This window comes from Thalassophryne amazonica, chromosome 2, assembly GCF_902500255.1.
Source record: "Thalassophryne amazonica chromosome 2, fThaAma1.1, whole genome shotgun sequence".
NCBI classification, from domain to species: domain Eukaryota; kingdom Metazoa; phylum Chordata; class Actinopteri; order Batrachoidiformes; family Batrachoididae; genus Thalassophryne; species Thalassophryne amazonica.
Window position 1 is genome coordinate 138,569,161 of NC_047104.1, and position 22,556 is coordinate 138,591,716.

Here is a 22,556-nt window from a genome sequence, read left to right on the forward strand (position 1 = left end):
GGCCACTTCAGTGAGAAACCAACTGCGACAGTGTTAGTTGTTTGCGTGTTTGGTTGCTAATTCACATCTCCAACTGCTCTCCAAGAGTCATGCCCAGTGAGATAGGACCCTAAGGATCCTATGATGTGACAAAGTAACAAAGATATCGAGTTGTGACCTTTGGTTACTGACTAGAGTCCAAATCTAACAAACATAAGAAGACAGGAAGCAGACCCTAAAGATTTGGATGTGCATTCTTTTGCTAAGGTATCAACAAACACTTCTTTCCAGCAACCGCCTGACTCAGTAAGCTCTTTCTAGGGATCTCTCAATCTCAAAGGCCAAGGACCAGACACATGAATGTTGAGATAAGTTAATGTCTCTTAATGTCTGGTGAGTGCAAGAAGTCATGAAAGCATGGATCTTAGTCTTGAGCCGAGTCAGTCACAAACCTGATTCCTTGCTCTACTCCTCAAGTGCTGCAATCAGGTTTTCCACTAATTGTTGGGAAAGTGTAGTGACACGGACCCACAACAGGGGGTGAAAATGATCGCGTGCCTCACCACGAAGCAAGTTAATAACATAAGCCACCTTATTGGCGTCAGACGCGTACATGACGGGACGTTGTGCAAAGACGAGCGAACACTGCATAAGAAAGTCCGCGCACATCTCCACACAACCTCCGTACGGCTCTGGGGGACTTATGTATGCTTCAGGGGATGGTGGGGGGGGGGGGGGGGGGGTCGTTGAACGACCACTGGAACGTCTATATTCTGCATCAGGTCGGCAGGAGGAGGAGCTGCAGCAGCGCCCTGAGCATGCGCTTCCACCTGCGCGGTGAGAGCCTCCATCCTGCGGTTAAGGATGATGTTTTGCTTGGTCATCAAATACAACCGAGCGGTAAAGGCGGTGAGGATTTGCTGCAACTCAGCAATCACGCATCCTGCAGATGCCTGTGCACCCTGCTCTTCCATTGGTTGTCCAACAGATGGTTGATGCCCCTCAGGATCCATGACACTGGCCAAGATATCCTGTTGGGAAAGTGTAGTGACACGGACCCACAACAAGGGGGCGCAAATGATCGGACAATGAAAGAGTCGAATATGAACACTTTACTGTTATGAAAGAGCACAACAAAAACACAGAGGATTACAGAATTTGAGCAAACAGTCAGTCCACAAAGGTGACGTGTGGGCAGGCTCGAGGATAGAAGACATCTGTCCTGCGAAGAACCGGAACCACACAATTTCCTCCGTCACCGAACCTGGAGAATACTGGAGCCGCCAAGTTCCAAGTCCCCAGGTGGCCACCGTCTCTGAGTGTCGGATCTGGTACTGCTGGCGAGGAGCAAAAACAGTCATATGTGGGTGCGTGCACACCCAGTAACAACAATGGTGGGAATTCCACCTCCACCTCTAGCACACACTCGTGCAGCTCCTGTCTAACCACTTATCTGGTTGGGGTGTGAAGCGAAGCCGTCGCTGATCACACCAAACGCCAATCTCTCAGATAGGGAACACCACAGGAAAGCGGCTGCAAAAACAGTTCAGACTAAGACACAGTTTAGTGTTACGGCTCAGAATATTACCTTCACAGGTAGATATCTCGGCAACGAGGTGGAGATGACATCCGGTTTTTATGGAGTGGAATGATGAAGTGTAGATTGATGACAGCTGTCATGAGATAATGAGTGACAGCTGTCACCCCCGGCTGTGTCCGTGGCGGCAGCGCCCTCTTGTGCCTGAAACCCGCACTTAAGGCAGGGCGCCCTCTGGTGGTGGGTCAGCAGTACCTCCTCTTCTGGCGGCCCACACAACAGGACCCCCCCCTCAATGGGCGCCTCCTGGCGCCCGACCAGGCTTGTCCGGGTGATGGCGGTAGAAATCAGCCAGGAGGGCCGGGTCCTTTAACCAGGAGCGTTCTTCGGGTCCATACCCCTCCCAGTCCACCAAATACTGGAACCCCCGGACCATTTGACAGACGTCCAAGAGCCGGCACACTGTCCAAGCCGGCTCCCCGTCGATGATCCGGGCAGGAGGTGGTGCCGGACCGGGAGCACAGAGGGGTGAGGTGAGGTGTGGTTTAATCCGGGAGACATGAAAAACAGGGTGGATCTGCAGTGAAGCCGGAAGTTGGAGCTTCACTGCAGCAGGACTAAGGATTTTGATGATCGTGAAGGGTCCAATGAATCAGTCCATAGGTTTGGGTGAGTCCACCTGCAGGGGAATGTCCTTAGCAGATAACCACACCTCCTGCCCGGGCTGGTATGCAGGGGCCGGGGACCGCCGGCGGTCTGCATGGGTCTTAGCCCTCGTCCGGGCCTTTAATAAGGCAGAACGGGCGGTGCGCCACACCCGACGGCACCTCTGTAGGTGGGCCTGGACCAAGGACACACCGACCTCTCCCTCCACCACGGGAAACAACGGGGGCTGGTACCCCAGACACACCTCAAACAGGGAGAGGCCGGTGGCAGAAGACACCTGACTGTTGTGTGCATACTCGATCCAGGCCAGATGGTTACTCCAGGCCGTCGGGTGCGCTGATGTCACACAGCGGAGGATCTGTTCCAACTCTTGGTTGGCCCGTTCTGCCTGTCCGTTCATCTGTGGGTGGTACCCGGACGAGAGGCTCACGGTGGCCCCCAGTTCCCTGCAGAAACTCCTCCAGACTTGAGAGGAAAACTGGGGACCACGATCCGAGAATATGTCAGCTGGTATCCCATGCAGACGACCAGGAGGTCAGCAGTCTCCTGGGCCGTTTGGGAGCTTCGGGAGGGCCACGAAGCGGGCCGCCTTGGAGAACCGGTCCACTATCGTCAGGATGGTAGTCATGCCCTGGGACGGCGGAAGGCCCGTGACGAAATCCAGGCAGATATGGGACCAGGGGCGATGAGGCACCGGGAGCGGCTGGAGAAGTCCTTGGGTCCTCTTATGGTCTGCCTTGCCGCTGGCACAGGTGGTGCAGGCCTGGATATACTGCCGGACGTCGGCTTCCATAGACGCCCACCAGAAGCACTGCCGGAAAACTGCCATGGTCCTTCGCACCCCTGGATGACAGGAGAGCTTGGATCCGTGACAGAAATCCAAGACTGCAACTCTGGCCTCTGGTGGGACGTACAGATGATTTTTTGGTCCAGTTCTGGGGTCCGGGTTCCATGCCAGGGCCTCCCGGACGGTCTTCTCCATGTCCCAGGTGAGGGTGGCCACGATAGTGGACTCCGGAATGATGGGCTCCGGTGGATCCGACAGCTCAGTTTTGACTTCGTCTTCGTGTATCCTGGACAAGGCATCTGATCTTTGGTTCTTGGTCCCAGGGCGATAGGTGATCCGGAAGTCAAAATGCCCGAAGAACAGTGACCAGCAGGCTTGCCTGGGGTTCAGCCGCTTGGCGGTCCTGATATACTCCAGGTTCCGATGGTCAGTGAAAACCGTGAACGGTACAGACGCTCCCTCCAACAGGTGTCTCCACTCCTCAAGAGCCTCTTTCACCGCAAGGAGTTCTCGGTTGCTGACGTCATAGTTCCGTTCAGCCGGGGTCAACCTGCGAGAAAAGTAGGCACACGGGTGAAGAACCTTATCGGTCTCTCCGCTCTGGGATAGCATGGCTCCTATCCCTGAGTCAGAGGCGTCCATTTCAACCACAAACTGGCGGCCAGGGTCGGGCTGCCCCAGAACTGGTACAGTCGAGAACCGTCGTTTCAACTCCCTGAACCCGGCTTCGCACCGATCCGACCAGGTGAAGGGGACTTTTGGAGAGGTCAGGGCTGTCAGGGGGCTAACTACCTGACTGTAGCCCTTAATGAACATCCTGTAGAAATTTGCAAAACCAAGGAACTGTTGCAGCTTCCTACGGCTTGTTGGTTGGGGCCAATCTCTCACCGCTGCAACCTTGGCCGGATCAGGGGCGACGGAGTTGGAGGAGATGATAAACCCCAGGAAGGACAAAGAGGTGCGGTGAAACTCACACTTCTCGCCCTTCACAAACAGCCGGTTCTCCAACAACCGCTGCAGGACCTGACGTACATGCTGGACATGAGTCTCAGGATCCGGAGAAAAGATGAGTATATCGTCCAGGTATACGAAGACGAATTGGTGCAGGAAGTCCCGCAAGACGTCATTAACCAAAGCTTGGAATGTCGCGGGGGCGTTAGTGAGGCCGAACGGCATGACCAGGTACTCAAAATGACCTAACGGGGTGTTAAATGCCGTCTTCCACTCGTCTCCCTTCCGGATCCGAACCAGGTGGTATGCATTTCTAAGATCCAACTTGGTGAAGATTTTGGCTCCATGCAGGGGCGTGAACACTGAATCTAACAGGGGCAACGGGTATCGATTGCGAACCGTAATCTCATTCAGCCCCCGTAATCAATGCATGGACGGAGTCCGCCGTCTTTCTTGCCCACAAAAAAGAAACCTGCACCCATCGGGGAGGTGGAATTCTGGATCAGCTAATGAGTCCCGGATGTAGGTCTCCATTGATTCGCGCTCAGGTCGTGAGAGATTGTACAGCCTGCTGCACGGAAACTCAACTCCCGGAATCAAATCAATGGCACAATCATACGGACGGTGTGGGGGAAGGGTGAGCGCCAGATCCTTGCTGAAGACGTCAGCAAGATCGTGGTACTCAACCGGCACTGCCGTCAGATTGGGAGGGACTTTGACCTCCTCCTTAGCCTGTAAACCGGGAGGAACCGAGGATCCTAAACACACCCGATGGCAGGTTTCGCTCCACTGAACCACCACCCCAGACGGCCAATCAATCCGGGGATTGTGTTTCAACATCCAAGGGAAGCCCAAAATCATGCGGGAGGTAGCAGAAGTCACAAAAAACTCGATCTCCTCCCGATGATTTCCAGACACCACCAGAGTTACTGGTTGTGTCTTGTGTGTGATTAAAGGGAGAAGGGTGCCATCTAGTGCCCGCACCTGCAATGGCGAAGGGAGCGCCACCAGAGCGAACCCTACCTCCCTAGCCCATCTGCTGTCTAGCAGATTCCCTTCTGACCCCGTGTCTACCATTGCTGGGGCTTGAAGGGTTAAATCCCCGCTCAGGATTGTAACTGGGAGTCATGTGGAAATATGTGTATGCCCCACGTGAATGTCTTGGCCCACCCTAAGCCCAGTTTCTAGGGGGCGGGCGTTGGTGTTTAACCGCTTGAGGCAGTCTCTCTGCAGATGCTCACTCGAGCCGCAGACAAAGCACTCCCCGCGGGCCAGCCTCCTCTGTCTGTTAGGTGGTCTAAATGTGGTCCTGCTCGTGTCCATAGCTTCGTCAGCAGGGGGAGCTATAGCCACACGGAGCGTTGAGGCTGTGGAGCGTGGGGAGGGCGGAACCTTTTCGGACCCGGAAGGGAGAGGGACGGCGTGTGCCCGGCCATGTCCTTTGTCTCGCTCCCAATGGCGTTCCTCTAACCGATTGTCTAACCGTATAACGAGATCAATAAGCCCATCTAGATCCCGCGGTTCTTCCTTGGCTACCAGGTGCTCCTTCAGGACCGACGACAGTCCGTTTATGAAGGCGGCGCGGAGCGCAACGTTATTCCAGCCGGACCTCGCAGCCGCGATGCGGAAGTCGACTGCATATTTGGCTGCGCTCCGGCGCCCCTGTCTCATAGACAGCAGCACAGTTGAAGCAGTCTCTCCTCTATTAGGGTGATCAAAAACCGTTTTGAACTCCCTCACAAACCTAGTATAAGTGGTAAGGAGCCGTGAATTTTGCTCCCAAAGCGCTGTAGCCCAAGCGCGTGCCTCACCACGAAGCAAGTTAATAACATAAGCCACCTTACTGGCGTCAGATGCGTACATGACGGGACGTTGTGCAAAGACGAGCGAACACTGCATAAGAAAGTCTGTGCACATCTCCACACAACCTCTGTACGGCTCTGGGGGACTTATGTATGCTTCAGGGGATGGTGGGGGGTCGTTGAACGACCAGTGGAACGTCTATATTCTGCACCGGGTCGGCAGGAGGAGGAGCTGCAGCAGCACCCTGAGCGCGCGCTTCCACCTGCGTGGTGAGAGCCTCCATCCTGCGGTTAAGGATGACATTTTACTCGGTCATCAAATCCAACCGAGCGGTAAAGGCAGTGAGGATTTGCTGCAACTCACCAATCATGCCTCCTGCAGACGCCTGTGCACCCTGCTCTTCCATTGGTTGTCCAACAGATGGTTGACGCCCCTCAGGATCCATGACGCTGGCCAAGATATCCTGTTGGGAAAGTGTAGTGACACGGACCCACAACAGGGGGCGCAAATGATCGGACAATGAAAGAGTCGAATATGAATACTTCACTGTTATGAAAGAGCACAACAACAACACAGAGGATTACAGAATTTGAGCAAACAGTCAATCCACAAAGGTGACGTGTGGGCAGGCTCGAGGATAAAAGACGTCTGTCCTGAGAAGAACCGGAACCACACGATTTCCTCCCCAGGTGGCCACCGTCTCCAAGTGTCGGATCTGGTACTGCTGGCGAGGAGCAAAAACAGTCATATGTGGGTGCGTGCACACCCAGTAACAACAATGGTGGGAATTCCACCTCCACCTCTAACACACACTCGTGCAGCTCCTGTCTAACCACTTATCTGGTTGGGGTGTGACGCGAAGCCGTCGCTGATCACACCAAACGCCAATCTCTCAGATAGGGAACACCACAGGAATGAGTGACAGCTGTCACCACAGGCTGTGTCCGTGGCGGCAGCGCCCTCTCGTGCCTGAAGCCCGCACTTCAGGCAGGGCGCCCTCTGGTGGTGGGCCAGCAGTACCTCCTCTTCTGGCGGCCCACACAACACTAATTCTGCAAAGATCACAGGATCACCTACAGACTCAAGGTCCATAAGCCTTTCTTGCCAAAATGAAAAAGAAAAAAAAGGCATCAAAGCCAATGGTTTCCACAACTGTTCCAACATCCTGTCTGTGCAAGCACTGAACAGTGCAGGAGAGACAACACATCCCTAATTAATACCAAAATTCAATGGGAAAACCTAAGAAATGTTACACATTTCTTGGGTTCTTGGGCATACAGCTTGGGACTCTGACGAGGGTGGTCGCATCTCCTCCACTCTCCCTTATCTCTGTTCTCTGCTTTAACCTTCAAGTCCATACTTCACCAGACTGTGAATTCCTCAAATTATATTGGATACTGGATCTATTGGACTACTACTGGATTAACCATGGAATTGATCAGCTGGTCTCTGAACGCAATTGACACCATTTTTTCTACAAGAAGGTCAGGACTGGGGGATCCTACCTGCCCAGATGGAACGCATCCTTCGGGCTATGTTCTCAACTCCTGGAGTTCTTGGCATGTGGCATGCTTTGCGCCTTTCTCTGTTGAGGACATAAATGATTTATTCATTTTTGGTCTTATAGTAGCAGGGCTGGTACTTTTTGGCTTATGTGCTGCCCTGATCTACTGGAAAATTGGCAAGACGGCAGCATCAAGAACCACGGCTTGTCCCTCATGATAAACAAGGTTGGCAAGGCAGTGCATTCTCAGACTGCGACGAGTCTTGAACTCAGACGCAAATTGGATGACATCTTCGAGCAGATGCGTGCCTTGCAGTTGAAGTGAAGATTTCAGAGGCTGGAGAATATTCTTAATTTATAATTGAGAATATTTTTAATTTATAATTGTGATTTGGTTGTTCAAGTGGAACTGTTAAAAGTGTTTCTCACTGCTCAAACCACATTACAGGCTTATCAAGCCTGAAGGTCAAATTGCCCGACTGTTTTCTCTCCAGAGGAATTTCTTCAGCCTGGGGAACGTTTGGCTGTTTCTTATCTCAACTCACAAAGACAATAAACTGTTTTCACAGGACTGAAGCATGCTCCATTCCCTCCCCCACCCCCTCCTACCCCCATCAAACATCCCCCACCCCGGCTCCTGCTCACATCATTCCTTTCCCCTTCTGTGGGGTGGTGCAGTTTTAGCTGCAGCTGGCCTCCTTTCCTCCCCCCAAGCTGACGGCGGTGCATCTCAGGGTTGCTGTGAGGCCTTCACCCACTTGCCTCAATTCGGATAACGGACTTCTTCAAACTTAGTGCACATAAACAATGTCAAATCTGTATGTGCTGTCTTTAATTCTGATGTGTGCCATTATTAGAGTAAACAAGTAATAATTGTGGACTAATTGCTGTCTGAGGTAACTGGAGTGTAAACATAATTTCTCCACTGTGAGATCAATAAAGTATATCTCATCTCACATGCACTGCACAGCACTCCCAGAACCATTGCTTGTTGAGCTTATAGGAGTGGGCCTTGCAATCCCATATTGCAATTGTTTGACTGGGAGTAGAGTGAAATGCTTCATCAGGTGGGCAACCCCCTTCCTTGGTGCCCTACGACAGCCCCAGAATGCTCAATGGTGAAACCTAGATGCACCCCCTTCTCTTTCACCCTCCTGCTGGTTGACAGTCATCTTTGCCACTTATGTATAGGATGACTTTGATGTCCAGCAACTTGCTGGGAACCTGCAAATTCTCAGGATGTCCCAAAATGTAGTCCAACGACTGACTTTGTGAAACTCAAGAAAGGCTGCAAAGAACCGCTGCTGATCGTCACACTTACACTCAATGAGTGCTTGCAGAGGCCCAATCTGGGAAATAGTTGATCTTGAATATGATGCCAGACTGCTGCAATTGTTAAGCAGCAAGTAGCAGTGACTGAATCCTGTTCACCCTTGTAAGCACCTTTTCTGTAATACCCCTTTAGTTGTTGCAATTTAAGTGATCACCCTTTACTTTCTAGAGTTGGATGTCCTTTCTTCCAGTATCTTAACTCAGATTGAAGCAAAGATTGCATTGCCAGGAGAACAGTATCTGCACCTTTTTGGCGGGTTTCAGCTCTAATACCATCTGTCAGGCCAGAGCTGCCACCTGCCATACCTTTGTTTTAGGATACAGTGGAGTGAAGTGCTTTGTTTCCTTTGTAAGAAGGCCAAGGATCACCATTTGTGGCTAATGAATTATCTGATGACAGAATTCTCTAATCCATTCTTGGCTACTGTCAGGACACAACTACAGCCTGGCTTTATCACCTCCCATTATAGCCTGAAATTTCCATCAACCTATGCACCTAAGACTCCTCTGGATGAATTTTCAAGCATCCTCAGATATAAAACACCTCCTGCTATGGAAACTGGAGACCAAAACACTCTCCAGCAACTTTCAGAGTCTGGTTGTGGACAAACTCCAACATTGCATTTGGATCAATTGTTGTGTCCCATGATCTGATCTTGACGACTGATCAGATTTATTCTTGGACAATGAGGAGATGGCAGTCTGTGAAGCCTCAGCTCCATCCTCGAGGAAACCTTTACATTACATATCATGAAGCAAACATTGTTTAAAAAAGAGAATGCAATGTATATTATACACTATTAAATGGTCTTGTAGAAAAGCAATCAACCATAAAAAGTTGATCTCAAATATGTTTTTCCCCTCCTCAACAAGGATCTCAGCAGACTTTGCAGGAGAGTTGAACTCTCAGTGTTCACTTTGTGGATAGTGTTGTACTATAGTATACAAAGTGAAAGAAACAAAGGTGACAGATACGTCAACAAGGAGGTTGGTGGTGGCTTTTTCCTAATAGGATAGACATAGTGATTGAGTATACATTTTAAGAGTGACATATGAAAGAGGAATAAGGTCTACAGAGGTGTACTTTGCCCTGTGCAGGAGATACAACCTGTAAGAGTTTGGAGACTGTAAGGTAGCTGCTGGGTCCTTGAGGACTTACTGTTGACTGTCCATCTCTAGTGGAGTCCTCTCATCCACTTTGCTGTGTTTGTTCATGTACCATTGGACCTCCAGGGAAAGATGCCTCTCAAAATGAAAAAATACTTCACACACCAGAGTATGTGAGTGACCTAGAATCAGTAAAGAAATGTTCATTAAAATCTAACTTTTACTTTACAAAACTGCAGTGATTGCAAAGGGTAACTGCTCAATAGCCAAATCACGTCTGAATTGTAACAGTGACTAGAATTATTTTTGAGTGGATGTGACTCAGTATTTCCTCATTTACATATGAACAGTTCAGGCGCAAAATCCAGTATCTCCACCAGACCACTCTTGTTTTAAATAAGGATATTTACCTGATGGAAGTTGTACATCTCCATGAATTATTCTTTTCTTGTTATGAAATGGTTATGGTGCACTGAACAAAATAACAGAATCTCAAAAATCAACCTTTATTCAGAAATGTGTGAATTACCAACTTTTATTAGATTTGGCTGCAAAACCTGGTATCTCCACCTTCAGTTTGTTTGCAAAACTCAGTAAGTCCATCACTTTTGCATTTACACATAGGCAAGACGTGTTACGAATGTCATGTTTGCGTCATTCTTGGCACATTCCTGACATTCTTAACATGACTTAACACATCTGAATAGGTTTCTTAATAGTGCGTGTTGGTGCGTAATATTCGTGATTTTCATTGAGCATGTTTTTGGCTGTCAAAAAATCATCCACTAATGTTACACGCCACCCTCATTTCGCTTCATGTCATGGAGGTCGCAAGTTCTTGCAACTGAGCATGTTGATCCATTTTGATTAGTGGTGATCCTTAATAGAGTGTGACAGCGTTCTTCTTTGACATGCACACAATTAAACCCTGCTGTACCGCATTCAGTTTCATTGCAGCAGTACGCTGAAGAAGGACAGTGACGCCAAGTCAGCTAAAAGTCTTGTTCCAGTGCTCCTCAGTGTTGCTGCTGTGCCTGATGTTTGGGAAAACGAGTGAGATGAGAGTCCCGTGGAGCCACACATCTGGCTCTCTCCGTCTCCTCCTCCTCTCTGCGCCACTCCATGGCACAGAGCCTAACTAAGCATGAAGTCACAAAGTTCTTCTGCTGTGGCTTTTGTGGAGCAAACTGGAGCGATCCGAATTGTTCAGCAACTGACAGTTGAATGACTATGGGGGTGTGTGTGTATGGAGACAATTTGCCTCATTCACAACGTGACAGAACTTAACGATGCACTGTTACGCGCAATAGCGCGCAACAGCGCGGAACATTATTCTTGACCATGCGTAACGGTTCCTAATAATTCTCCAGCAACACGTGCCATTAATTAATTAATTAATCATTATGCACAGTAACAGGTTGCAGCAGTTCCTGAGGACACCTGACGCCTCTGCCTCAAATCATCACATTCGTGATCAGTGGCCAAGAATGTATACTCCGTGGCATTCGTGACGTGCCATCGTTATGTGTAAATGCAGCATAACGCAAGGAAATTGACAAAAGCCGAATGTTAACAGAGAATTCAGAGCGTCAGAGAAGCTCTTGTGGGCACTGGAATCTTTGCGTCACATTACTGAGATAAATGCCAGTGAGTGGTCCACTGTTCACTACGTGGTTTTGCACACAATCTGGGATGGCGCTTATGAGGTTCTGCATACAAACCACATGTTGACTTGCATTTACCATAGGATTTACAGGGTTTTGCCGCAACATGTATTTTGTTATCGGATACTAGCCTCGGTAAGCTTTCACTTGCAATGGTTATCTCATTTTTCGTGTGCGTAGCATTTACGGAGTTTTGCGCCTGAACTCTTCATATATTTACAACTTTAATTTGGCATCATAAGATTTACAAGTAATACAGTTGACAGAGCTTTAGCTATGCTGATGAAAACCATGTAAACACTATTTCTGTGATACATAAATGTTTTGGATACTCACCGAGCTCTACTTCTTCCGTCTTGTTGTCATCAGGATGAATAATTCTTGGAGAATCTCTTGCATTCTGTGCTGTTTGAGCATTTGGAAAAATGTAATTGAAGTTATTTGTTTCTGTGTTGGGCCTAGTGTCTCCTATGCAACCCAGTCTCACGATAGTTCAATCAATCAATTCAATCAATTTTTTTATATAGCGCCAAATCACAACAAACAGTTGCCCCAAGGCGCTTTATATTGTAAGGCAAGGCCATACAATAATTATGTAAAACCCCAACGGTCAAAACGACCCCCTGTGAGCAAGCACTTGGCTACAGTGGGAAGGAAAAACTCCCTTTTAACAGGAAGAAACCTCCAGCAGAACCAGGCTCAGGGAGGGGCAGTCTTCTGCTGGGACTGGTTGGGGCTGAGGGAGAGAACCAGGAAAAAGACATGCTGTGGAGGGGAGCAGAGATCGATCACTAATGATTAAATGCAGAGTGGTGCATACAGAGCAAAAAGAGAAAGAAACAATGCATCATGGGAACCCCCCAGCAGTCTACGTCTATAGCAGCATAACTAAGGGATGGTTCAGGGTCACCTGATCCAGCCCTAACTATAAGCTTTAGCAAAAAGGAAAGTTTTAAGCCTAATCTTAAAAGTAGAGAGGGTGTCTGTCTCCCTGATCTGAATTGGGAGCTGGTTCCACAGGAGAGGAGCCTGAAAGCTTATAAGTAAGAAGAAGAATTTTAAATTCTATTCTAGAATTAACAGGAAGCCAATGAAGAGAGGCCAATATGGGTGAGATATGCTCTCTCCTTCTAGTCCCCGTCAGTACTCTAGTTGCAGCATTTTGAATTAACTGAAGGCTTTTTAGGGAACTTTTAGGACAACCTGATAATAATGAATTACAATAGTCCAGCCTAGAGGAAATAAATGCATGAATTAGTTTTTCAGCATCACTCTGAGACAAGACCTTTCTGATTTTAGAGATATTGCGTAAATGCAAAAAAGCAGTCCTACATATTTGTTTAATATGCGCTTTGAATGACATATCCTGATCAAAAATGACTCCAAGATTTCTCACAGTATTACTAGAGGTCAGGGTAATGCCATCCAGAGTAAGGATCTGGTTAGACACCATGTTTCTAAGATTTGTGGGGCCAAGTACAATAACTTCAGTTTTATCTGAGTTTAAAAGCAGGAAATTAGAGGTCATCCATGTCTTTATGTCTGTAAGACAATCCTGCAGTTTAGCTAATTGGTGTGTGTCCTCTGGCTTCATGGATAGATAAAGCTGGGTATCATCTGCGTAACAATGAAAATTTAAGCAATACCATCTAATAATACTGCCTAAGGGAAGCATGTATAAAGTGAATAAAATTGGTCCTAGCACAGAACCTTGTGGAACTCCATAATTAACTTTAGTCTGTGAAGAAGATTCCCCATTTACATGAACAAATTGTAATCTATTAGACAAATATGATTCAAACCACCGCAACGCAGTGCCTTTAATACCTATGGCATGCTCTAATCTCTGTAATAAAATTTTATGGTCAACAGTATCAAAAGCAGCACTGAGGTCTAACAGAACAAGCACAGAGATGAGTCCACTGTCCGAGGCCATAAGAAGATCATTTGTAACCTTCACTAATGCTGTTTCTGTACTATGATGAATTCTAAAACCTGACTGAAACTCTTCAAATAGACCATTCCTCTGCAGATGATCAGTTAGCTGTTTTACAACTACCCTTTCAAGAATTTTTGAGAGAAAAGGAAGGTTGGAGATTGGCCTATAATTAGCTAAGATAGCTGGGTCAAGTGATGGCTTTTTAAGTAATGGTTTAATTACTGCCACCTTAAAAGCCTGTGGTACATAGCCAACTAACAAAGATAGATTGATCATATTTAAGATCGAAGCATTAAATAATGGTAGGGCTTCCTTGAGCAGCCTGGTAGGAATGGGGTCTAATAAACATGTTGATGGTTTGGATGAAGTAACTAATGAAAATAACTCAGACAGAACAATCGGAGAGAAAGAGTCTAACCAAATACCGGCATCACTGAAAGCAGCCAAAGATAACGATACGTCTTTGGGATGGTTATGAGTAATTTTTTCTCTAATAGTTAAAATTTTGTTAGCAAAGAAAGTCATGAAGTCATTACTAGTTAAAGTTAATGGAATACTCAGCTCAATAGAGCTCTGACTCTTTGTCAGCCTGGCTACAGTGCTGAAAAGAAACCTGGGGTTGTTCTTATTTTCTTCAATTAGTGATGAGTAGAAAGATGTCCTAGCTTTACGGAGGGCTTTTTTATAGAGCAACAGACTCTTTTTCCAGGCTAAGTGAAGATCTTCTAAATTAGTGAGACGCCATTTCCTCTCCAACTTACGGGTTATCTGCTTTAAGCTACGAGTTTGTGAGTTATACCACGGAGTCAGGCACTTCTGATTTAAAGCTCTCTTTTTCAGAGGAGCTACAGCATCCAAAGTTGTCTTCAATGAGGATGTAAAACTATTGACGAGATACTCTATCTCACTTACAGAGTTTAGGTAGCTACTCTGCACTGTGTTGGTATATGGCATTAGAGAACATAAAGAAGGAATCATATCCTTAAACCTAGTTACAGCGCTTTCTGAAAGACTTCTAGTGTAATGAAACTTAAGTTCATGGCAGCATTATGAAAAGTCATTAATCTATGGGTTTGTGATGGGGTTTGTGATGGGTCACCAATTCATTTTGTGACTGGGCATGAAATGTGGGGAAATGGGGGTCTAGGGGCGGTTATGGTTCGGGATAGTGGAGGGTACACACTTACACTATGGTTTTATGGTTAGAGTTAGGAGAAGGGGAGGATTATAAATAGCAAAAAAAAAAAAAAAAAGTCACAGAAATCGGATGCTTTTCATGACAGGGGCACAAAAAAATGTGAGACTGGGCTACCCCTACAATACAGATTTGTATATCATAATCAGTAATGCCAAAAGGCACCTGAAGAACTCAGACCATGAGAAACAAAATTCTCTGGTCTGCTGAGATGAGCACTGAGCTCTTTGGCATGAATGCCAGGCATCATGTTTGGAGAAAACCAGGCACCATCCCTACAGTGAAGCATGGTGGTGGCAGCATCATGCTGTGTGGATGTTTTCCAGTAGCAGGAACTGGGAGACTAGTCAGCATTGAGGATAAGATGAATGCAGCAATGTACAGAGACATCCTGGATGAAAACCTGCTCCAGAGCACTCTTGACCTCAGACTGGGGCCACGGTTCATCTTTCAACAGGACAATGACCCTAAGCACACAACCAAGATATCAAAGGTGTAAGCTTTAGGACAACTCTGTAAATGTCCTTGAGTGGTCCAGCCAGAGTCCAGACCTAAATCCCACTGAACATCTCTGGAGAGATCTGAAAATGTCTGTGCACCGACACTCCCCATCCAACCTGATGGAGCTTGAGAGGTGCTGCAAAGAGGAATGGGCAAAACTGCCCAAAGATAGGTGCACCAAGCTTGTGGCAAGACTTGAGGTTGTAATTGCTGCCAAAGGTTCATCAACAAAATATTGAGCAAAGGCTGTAAATACATATGTACATGTGATTTCTTAGTCTTTTATTTTTCTTTTATTTAACTGAGGGACTTTGCGGGGGATTCTTGCAAATAAATTAGCTTCACACAGGCATCTTTTAACTGTCACAGCACTTATAGGTAACTCCAGACTGTCTTTGATCATCCTGGAGCTGATCAATGGGTGAGCCTTTGCCATTGTGGTTATTCTTCTGTCCATTTTGATGGTTGTTTTTCGTTGTCTTCCACGTGTCTCTGTTTTTTTTTTTTTTTTTTGTCCATTTTAAAGCATTGGAGATCATTGTAGATGAACAGCCTATAATTTTTTGCACCTGCGTATAGGTTTTCCCCTCTCCAATCAACTTTTTAATCAAACTACGCTGTTCTTCTGAACAATGTCTTGAACGTCCCATTTTCCTCAGGCTTTCAAAGAGAAAAGCATGTTCAACAGGTGCTGGCTTCATCCTTACATAGGGGACACCTGATTCACACCTGTTTGTTCCACAAAATTGACAAACTCACTGACTGAATGCCACACGACTATTATTATGAACACCCCCCTTTTCTACTTTTTTTTTTACTAATAGCCCAATTTCATAGCCTTAAGAGTGTGCATATCATGAATGCTTGGTCTTGTTGGATTTGTGAGAATCTACTGAATCTACTGGTACCTTATTTCCCATGTAACAATAAGAAATATACTCAAAACCTTGATTAATCTTTTTAGTCACATAGCACTACTATTATTCTGAACACTACTGTATGTGTTTGGTCGCATCCGTTTGTTTGTTGGTTGGTTGGTTTGTTAGCAGGATTACTCAAAAAATCCTCAAAGGATTTCAATGAAATTTTTACCAGAGGTGTATCTTGGCCTAACTTAGAAGTCAGTAAATTTTGGTAATGATCCAGAACACGATCTGGATCCAGTAATCTTTTAAAGGATTCTTTATCATTGCAGAATAGGGCCAATTTCAACATTTTTGCATCTAACTTCATGAAGACAGGTCACAAAGGCTGAACAAAAATTAAGTTATGACACAACAATAACAGAATTTGTTTCTCCTCATTGAATAATTGAATGAATTATTTAATTGAATGCGCAGTGTGAGTGTCCAATCGGAATTGATTCACCATCACATGGTTTTCCAAAATCCAATCGTAAGGCAGATTCACCTCACGTGACACACCAAAGATTGTTATTAGGAGTGATGTGTTACTAGTTGGCCCATTTGAATAGCCCCCTGGCTGCTCCAATGTGCCCTGCACCATTACGCACAACGAAAGTGAAAGTGAGCAGACGGAGAGCCTCTCATACAATCTCACGTGCTCAGTGTGTGAGTATCAGGATTGCTTGACTAGTTTTCCTGTGAATGTTACTGGATAAGCCTGTGGCAAGCTCTCTCGCTCCAGCGTAAAGCACTATTTACCATATAAATGGAGTGAGGGGGGAGGGGCCACTTCTCAAACTGAATGAGCCTCGAAGTGTGAATGCTGCTTTCAGAGCAGGAGAGAACAAACACACAGTCAACTTCATAGTAGAAGTTTGTGATGTGACCTTTGTGTAATAGCAGACAGAAATTACTTTGAGATGAAGACAAACAAAACGCATAGACCATTTTGTATATATTGTTCAAAATGTGCATTTGTGTTTATTGTTTGAACCTTTTTGTTGTACAGTCTTTCACACAAGACCTCAAATTACCTTTATAAAGTGTCAAAACAGTTGTTTATTATAGTTTGCTGTGTGTTTTGAATAAATGTGTGTGGAAAGTTATTTTCCACTTTACTTTTTCCTTTCTTATTTCTGATTGCAAACATTTATTACACTTATAAAACACAGCTATAGCATATATATTTTGAAAGTACAGGTTGCCCTGAAAAAAAGAGACATAAAACTTGATTGTGAGATGCAGGGAGAGCTGTTAACAGCAATAATAAAATATTTATGCCAGGCAAGTGAACTGTCCAAAAAATGCCCTCAGACCCCAGAGGGTTAACCACTGAATCTGAAACATGATGGTAGATGCATGAAATGACTTAGAATAAGTCTCTTTGCCAAAGGGTATTCCATGTGACGTCAGTGACCCTATGGCCTTGGCGGACGTTTGCGCTCTCCCAGTGCTTCTTGTTATTATAATGATATAATGCATTTACTGATTGTGGTTCACGTCCAACCTGGTAATTTTTGTGTGGAATTTTGCATGTTCTCCCTGTGTTTGTGTGAGTTTTCTCTGGGTACTCCAGATTCTTCTCACTTCCAAAGATGAACAGGTTGGGTGAATTGGTGACTAAATCAGCTGTAGGTGTGGTTGACAGTGTGAATGAGTTTGTGCTCTGTGTGTGTGTGTTTGCATGCATGCGTGTGTGTCAGCCCTGTGATACAGTTGCAGTCTGTCCAGTGTACAGGACTAATGGGTTTGGAAAATTAATTAATTCATTTTGTGCTGTTAATGTGAATCCATAAAGTTAGTAGTAACTAAAGCTGTCAGATAAATGGAGTAAAAAGTACAATATCTATCACATATGGAACAGAAGAAGACAAATGGCTCTAATTTCTAAGTACAATACTTCAGTAAATAGACATACTTTTAACTGCTATATGTAGCTGTATAATGTTTGATTAGTTTTAATTCAGTTCAATCAATTCAATCCAATTCAATGTTTTTTTATTTAATGCCAAATTACACCATACGTTGTCCCAAGGCGCTTCACAGGGGTAAGGTCTAACCTTGGCAACAGTGATAAGGAAAAACTTCCTCTGCCATTTTTGAGGAAGAAACCTTAAGCAGACAAGACTTAGAGGGGTGACCCACTGCTTTTGACATACGAACGAAACAAAAATCAGGTACATCAAAGAACTGTCAAACATGCAAACAAAAAGGAATGTTGATGGGGAATTTTCAAGGTACTTATCAATTATTAATGTCTTTGATCCTGTCTTTGATTCTGTCTCTCTCTCTCTCTCTCTCTCTCTCTCTCTCTCTCTCTCTCTCTCTCTCTCTCTCTCTCTCTCTCTCTATATATATATATATATATGTGTGTGTGTGTGTGTGTATGTGATCTCAATTAATATTACTCTCTTAGTTAATCACCAAACTGCTAAAGTAATCATTAAACTGCTCAGCAGTAGCCTTGTTTTTCACTAAGTGCAGATGTATATTTTAACTAACAAAGCAGCCTTAGGCAGAGAGCAATGTGACCTGCACACTAGCTCAGGGTTGGCGCTATTTTTTATCGTGAGACTGGAGGTGGAGAATCATAATACTTTTCACATCAATGTGGGAAAGGCGCCACTATGTTTTTATGTTGTCTGCTCCATATGTCTGTATGGAACTTTGTTTCAATAAATACAGGAGCAGAGTCGGCAGACCCTCCAGAGCTGACAGGACGGTTAGTGATGAGGGTCATGTCCGTTTGCAACAAGGCTGCCTCAAGCCACTCCACATGAGTAAGGTCTAACAGTACCAACACCCTGACCAAGCACATAGGTGACAGTGGTAAGGAAAAACTCTCAGATAATAATGATGAAGAATCCTCAAGCAGACCAGACTCAGAGGGGTAACCCACTGCTTAGGCCATTCTAACAGTTACAAGGTTTTTACAAATTTTACAAAAATTTCTTAACTAACAGAAGAAATGGAAAACAGACACAGAAGATCAATGAAAACAGTCCATTTTGGGTCTTTAATTTTAGTGTGTCCAATTCCACAACACATGGGGCTTCCAACAGAGGCAGGGCTTTGAGTCATTGGAGCAACACACAGGACATCCTGAGGTCAGTCCGGCGCACTGGGGTGCCGGACCAGTATCTATTGAAGGTCTCTGTAGCGCCATCAGAGTGCCTGTTCCCGCGGCAGAGTCTATTCCAAACGCAGACTGCAGTGTGCTCCATCAGCTTCAGGCATGACATCTCGCAGTCAGTCTCGCACCCTGCGGTCTGTAGCCATCAATGCTGCACACGATGCCATCTGCACCTCGGACAGAGAGGAAAAGGGCAGAATCATTTAGCCAGTAAAACTACCCTTAAGGTATAAGCCATCAGCATTAAATCAACAGGAAAGCAGAGAAAATACTAAGGTGATCGCCGGCCGCTAGCCCTAAGCTTCACTAACAGACCCAGAATTTAGATAAAGTCCCCCCAAAAGGTCCAGCAGGTAGCATGACCCATAGTTCATAGCAAAATATAGCATCCAAACTTCAGACGCCACATGGTCAGGGATGAGACTCAGTCCAGCTCCAATTATTAGTAGCATAATTTAAGATGGAGGCAAAAGTAGTTCAGTACAACACAAACATAGATTACCCACTAAGTGACCGGTTATGGTTTTGTTTCATGTGCAGTGCACATTTCTAATTTTGACGACTCCATTGATGTTTGGACTCGGGGAGTTGCACAATACTTGGACACTTACGTATGACTGTGACAGTGACTGCCCTCCTGATGGTCCATATCAGCCCCTGTTCACGTGTACGTCGGTCACAGTAGTACACAGCACTGTCAGTTTTATAGATGTGGCAGAGATGCAACAGACCGTTGTTCTCACAGATGTCTCTGTTCCTCTGCAGTTCAGAGACAGATCTGTTTCCCTGTTTAAGAACACAGTTTTTTGAGATGTTATTGTACTTTTTACCGCATGTTTTCATTCTAAGGTGGATAAATGGGACTCAACCTTATACCAGTTGATGTCAGTATTGGCCCGGTCACTGCAGGTCAGTCTTGGGCAGGTGAGAGTTCCTCCTGTGCTCATGATCAGAGTTACAGTGCTCTCCTCAGGCTTTATGCATCTCAGGCTCAATTTCTCCACCACTTGTAGATAGAAGAAGACCTTCCTGTCACTGGATACCACAGGACACAGTTTTTTTTGTTTTGTTTTTTTTTTTACACAAATTCACTACAGTTCAAATAGGTTCCTGTTTTTTGTTCAGGTTGTGGTCACCAAGTGGTTAGTGTACTTGCTAACAAAACAGAAGGTCCATGGTTCAAGAAGACATCTGCCCTTTCTCCATGTAATGTGGAGTTGCATCAGGAAGGGCATGTGGTGTAAAATGTGTAGACACATTTTTGATCTGCTGTGGTGACCATGAACAAAAAATGGAGAAGCTGAAATAATTTACTATTTAGGTCATTGTTGTTTGTGTGTCTGTCACAAACAGTGCGCATAAGACCGGGCCTGTTTACTCATCTGTGTGTCCACCAGCCCATCTGGGAATCGATGAAGAGGCAATCTTCCATCACCACTGAGGGATTGCCATGATGAAAGAACTACAGTAACTAAAGTGACAATATGCACTAAGCAGACAGAGATCAGAAGTAATGGTGCAGCAACGGCGGCGTCAGCAGGATAGCAGCAGAGGGTGGTTGGGAAGTTCACATGGAGAGCAAGAAGGCAGACCAGCCTTATGGTGTCACAAGTTTAGAACCCCTTTGTCAGTTGATGGTTCTTATAATAGCTGGTTAGTGTTAGACCAGGCGCAGACAGAGTGTATTTATTCTCCAAATGCAAATTGCTCCTTGCAGTAACATAAAGAAAAACAACAGCCATTAGAAACTTGTGTTGAACCCTGATTACAAGTCAATTTTAGCTCAAGTACAGTGCATGCACAATGAGGCCATATGTATTCATTTATTTTCTGTACCTGCTTACTCCAATCAAGGGTCAGAGGAGACTAGAGCCTAACCCAGCAGTCATGCCCCCTTAATATCCCTCCTGCATCTTTATTCCTTATTGTATTTGATTATTCTAGCTCCTGTATTGCAGATTATTAGTTCCCTTAAAACTGGCTTTAGCTTTAAACAAGCTGTTGTTAAGCCAGTACTTAAGAAACCTAATTTGGCTCTATCCAGTCCAGAGCAACTTATGTATTTTTTTATTTTTATTTTTGGAGAAAATAAAATTATGCACAATTCTCAGTCCGGTTTTCGCAAATTGCATTCCATTGAAACTGCTTTACTTAAAATTTCGAGAGACATTTTGATGGCTGCAGACACCGGTGAGTCCACAGTTCTGCTTTTACTAGACCTCACCTCTGTTTTGACCAAGTTAGATTGCTAATTACTTTATTAGTTACATTCAGTAGCTTTGGCAGCTGCTAATAAAGTACAGCCCCAATTCCAATGGAGTTGGGACATTGTGTAAATGTAAATTAAAACAGAATACAATGATTTGCAAATCTTCTTCAACCTATATTCAATTGAAAACACAACAAAGCCAGGATATTTAATGTTCAAACTGATAAACTTTATTGTTTTTGTGCAAATATTTGCTCATTTTGAAATGGATGCCTGCAACCATGTTTCAAATAAGCTGGGACAGTGGTATGGTTACCACTGTGTTACATCACCTTTCCTTCTAACAACACTTAAGTGTTTGAGAACTGAGGACACAAATTGTTGAAGCTTTGGAAGTGGAATTCTTTCCCATTCTTGCTTGATGTACAACTTCAGTTGTTCAACAGTCCGGGGTCTGCATTGTCGTATTTTGCGCTTCACAATGCGCCACATTTTCAATGGGCGACAGGTCTGGACTGCAGGCAGGCCAGTCTAGTACCCGCACTCTTTTACTACGAAGCAACGCTGTTGTAACACGTGCAGAAAGTGGCTTGGCATTGTTTTGCTGAAATAAGCAGGGACGTCCCTGAAAAAGACGTTGCTTGGATGGCAGCATGTGTTGCTCCAAAACCTGGATGTACCTTTCAGCATTGATGGTGACATCACAGATGTGTAAGTTGCCCATGCCATGGGCACTAACACACCCCCATACCATCACAGATGCTGGCTTTTGAACTTTGCTCTGGTAACAATCTGAATGGTCATTTTCCGCTTTAGTCCGGAGAACACAACATCCATGATTTCCAAAAACAATATGAAATGTGGACTCATGAGACCACAGCACACTTTTCCTCTTTGCATCTGTCCATTTCAAATTAGCTCAGGCCCAGAGAAGGCAGCAGTGTTTCTGGATGTTGCTGATGGCTTTCGCTTTGCATGGTAGAGTTTTAACTTGTAGATGTAGCGACGGACTGTGCTAACTGACAATGGTTTTCTAAAGTGTTCCTGATCCCACGCGGTAAGATCCTTTACACAATGATGCCAGTTTTTAATGCAGTGCCGCCTGAAGGATTGAAGGTCACGGGCATTCAATGTTGGCTTTCAGGCTTGCCGCTTACATGTAGAAAGTTTTCCAGATTCTCTGAATTTTCTCATTATATTGACTGTAGATGATGGAATTAATAAATTCCTTGCAATTGACGTTGAGAAACATTGTTCTTAAACTGTTTGACTATTTTTTCATGCAGTTGTTCACAAAGTGGTGATCTTTGCCTCATCTTTGCTTTTGAACAGCTGAGACTTTGT

The 22,556-nt window shown here is 45.3% G+C and overlaps 1 protein-coding gene across 1 annotated transcript in view; it reads right to left on the minus strand.

Annotated features, from left to right (window-relative positions):
• LOC117531331 (interleukin-18 receptor accessory protein-like) overlaps nucleotides 1–22,556 on the minus strand; it is a 61,429-nt gene that overhangs the window by 34,835 nt on the left and 4,038 nt on the right. The window contains exons 3-6 of the mRNA XM_034194406.1: nucleotides 19,873–20,038; nucleotides 19,615–19,789; nucleotides 11,667–11,735; nucleotides 9,719–9,848 (exon numbers count right to left, since the gene is read on the minus strand). Of these exons, the coding sequence (XP_034050297.1) occupies nucleotides 9,719–9,848; nucleotides 11,667–11,735; nucleotides 19,615–19,789; nucleotides 19,873–20,038 (540 nt within the window). The remainder of the gene's footprint in view (nucleotides 1–9,718; nucleotides 9,849–11,666; nucleotides 11,736–19,614; nucleotides 19,790–19,872; nucleotides 20,039–22,556) is intronic.